Source organism: Sinocyclocheilus grahami, unplaced genomic scaffold, assembly GCF_001515645.1.
Source record: "Sinocyclocheilus grahami isolate Dianchi unplaced genomic scaffold, SAMN03320097.WGS_v1.1 scaffold6105.1, whole genome shotgun sequence".
Classification (NCBI taxonomy): Eukaryota; Metazoa; Chordata; class Actinopteri; order Cypriniformes; family Cyprinidae; genus Sinocyclocheilus; species Sinocyclocheilus grahami.
In genome coordinates this window covers 916-3907 of record NW_015510618.1, presented here as the reverse complement: position 1 = coordinate 3907, position 2992 = coordinate 916, and the positions used below count along the sequence as shown (strand labels likewise).

General features: G+C 37.6%; 1 protein-coding gene across 1 annotated transcript; it reads left to right on the top strand.

Moving 5' to 3' along the window:
- Positions 1-880: 880 nt before the first annotated feature.
- LOC107577457 (runt-related transcription factor 3-like) lies at positions 881-2710 on the top strand (the record flags this gene model as incomplete). Its single annotated transcript, XM_016263532.1, has 2 exons — positions 881-1164; positions 2539-2710. Coding segments are annotated over exons 1-2 (433 nt in total), but the record flags the coding sequence as incomplete, so codon positions are not given.
- Positions 2711-2992: the final 282 nt, after the last annotated feature.

Sequence of the window (2992 nt, the reverse complement as noted above, 5' to 3'; positions counted from 1 at the left end):
CCCATTTCAAGGAAAACATAAAAATGATATATTTTCTCCTAATGCAGTAATTGAATCTATTCAGAACCACAAGAGGCAATTTATCCCGTTTCCATTCAGATATTATAAGTGATAACAGTCACGCAGTTTTAAACTTTCACAGGCAAAGTTACAGACTGAAGATATAAATGCTCACTGAACTGTAGCTGCAGAATGACTTCAGTTGAAATGTTATGATGTGATCAGGACATCACGTGTTCGAGTGGCATCAGTGTAATGATTGCATGATGCTGGAACTATATGAACCACAAAAAAGAGAAATCCCTGTCTTCAAAGACCAACCACATTGGAAGCAACAAACATGTCGCCTCCTGAGATCTTTTCATCCTTTAAGCCTAATTTGATCCTGCGCTCTCCAGGGAAGCGCGATTACACTGATCCTACACACCAGAGACAAAATATCACCTTATATGTATTATATCGATGCTAATGTGACTGATATTGTTTATATGCAATGAAATCCGACCGACTGTAAGTCTTTATCCGCACTGGATACGATTGCGTGCCAGCGCGCTCTAGTGCCGTTGGAAACACCTTCGTTTTCTGAATTATTTTTTGACGGTTTGTCTAATCTGTTATGAAAAGATCTATAAAATCTTAAAATCCTTTCGGAGAGCTGACCAAACCTTACAAATTCTCCTTGTGGCTGTGAATTAAGCGCCTTTTAATACAGGAAACGTAGTTAATGACGACTGCGCGCAAAGCGCCAATTGAAGTCTGCTTGAGTGTGTGGTGTGTGTAACCCGCAGCACTTCCCAAACCCATCAGACTGCAGCGCTGAGCGCGCGGAGAGGGACTGACGGTGCTCCATATACGCGAACAGAGGACAGATACGTTCGTCTTTGGCTAATTTAGACTGTTGTGATGCGCATTCCCGTAGATCCCAGCGCCGGCCGGAGGTTCAGTCCGCCGGTGTCGGTGAAGATGAATGATGTGAACCCGAGCGCAGGGCAGCAGCAGGACAGCGCGGTGGTGCCAAGACTCCGCGCGCAAGAGAACCGCTCCATGGCCGAGATCATCGCCGACCACCCCGCAGAACTGGTGCGGACCGACAGTCCAAACTTTCTCTGCTCGGTTTTGCCTTCTCATTGGAGGTGTAACAAAACGCTACCTGTTGCGTTCAAGGTAAGAGCTTGTTTTTAAATTGAGTCTTTATGAATGCAGTCATTTATTAAAGTAATATGTGTAACGTGGACACTATAACCTAAATTGTTTTGGACGCTTGTTGTGTGTTAGTTTTTATGTCAACATAACTTTATCAAGTCTAAAAATATGAAGCTTGTGCAGGTCGAATTTCTATGCCGTTTTAGCACACTGTTGACTGCACTGACAAATACGAATAGAATTATAGTATTCTAATATTCTAAACATATTTAAACAACATTAATGATAATATATAGCCTAACTTAGCAAAATATGCAAAGTGTTGCTTAAATTATGTTAAGTGCAGTAGGGGTATATGCTACTTATTTGTACGCTAGGGATTGAGATTGTATATTTAGATTATAATTATTATAATTTATAGTAAAATTTCTATCAGCTTTAATTTACAAAATTTAATTTAATTTACTCATATCATTTTATGAATTTCAGTCAGTTCTGCTGAATGTGTTTGTCTTGTACAATTTTGTCAATTTGTCAGGGATAGTTAGTGTGCCATTGTACTATCTATACTCTTATAAGAGTGTGTGAACATCTTATGTTTTCGTAATAGCACTAGACTTTACTGGAAAAGGTTTAACTTAATAAGAAATAATGAAATTGCTCTGGCATTATTCATTGTTTGATGTGTAATTCTGGCCTGTGGCAGAATATTTGCTCTTGGCTTGTGTTTATGGTCAGGCCTGTGCAGGTATGGTTAGCTGTTAGGTAATTTACCAGATTGGTTGCTAGATTAGTACTAATGAAATAGAATTGCAAGATGATATGCAAACATATCGCCTTATGTGCAATATGCATGTGACAATATACCAATTATATTAGTAATATACCAACTGTAGTAATAAATCTGATGTAACCTACATTTTTAAAATGTTTAATAACTATAAGGATGGATAGACATGCACACAGCATAGACATACAAGAACAATCTAAACATAGATTTATTAAATAAATTAATCCTATTCATAATTTTTCTAGGCCCTCACACCAGCACCTTTTTTGATCACTTCAGTCATGTCACTTTTGCATTAAAAAATTTATCTTTTATTTTTTTGAGAATGATTTTACTAATATTATGATCATATTAGTATATAATAATATTATTATTAATTAAAATAATATTAACGTATAATATTAACATTGTTAATAATTATAATTGCTCATTTTCTTTCCACATCAAGTCTGCATAAATATGCATGTATATGCAATTATTTGCATGAAAGCTTGCTATTAAATAATCAGAACTCACAGGAACTGTCTGAAGTAGCTGCTGATCCGAATGTCTTGCATATGCGCACATGCACAGTGTAAAACGTTGCATTGTTGTTCTCTCCGCAGGTGGTGGCCCTGGGAGAGGTTTCTGATGGGACGGTGGTCACAGTAATGGCTGGGAATGATGAGAATTATTCAGCTGAGCTCAGGAATGCTTCAGGTGTTATGAAGAACCAGGTGGCCCGCTTCAACGATTTGCGCTTTGTGGGCCGAAGCGGAAGAGGTCAGTCCACCTTTTGTGAAATATTTAGATAGATCCTACATGTTGAACCTTCTATCATGCAGGTTACATTGGGAAATGTGTTCATGTACAGAAAATCAAACATGAGCTTAACTGTCTTTCATTGCGTGTTCGCACTTGATTGTCAAAACCAATCAAAAAGTTTGGCCACACCTTTTTTATTGTTGATGCTTTCATTTTTTTGGAATATTAGGAGCTATCAAACCATTGAAATAACCAAAAATGGAAGTGTGGGAAACATGTATGTTAAACAAATCATCCTGGGATGCTTTTTAAACA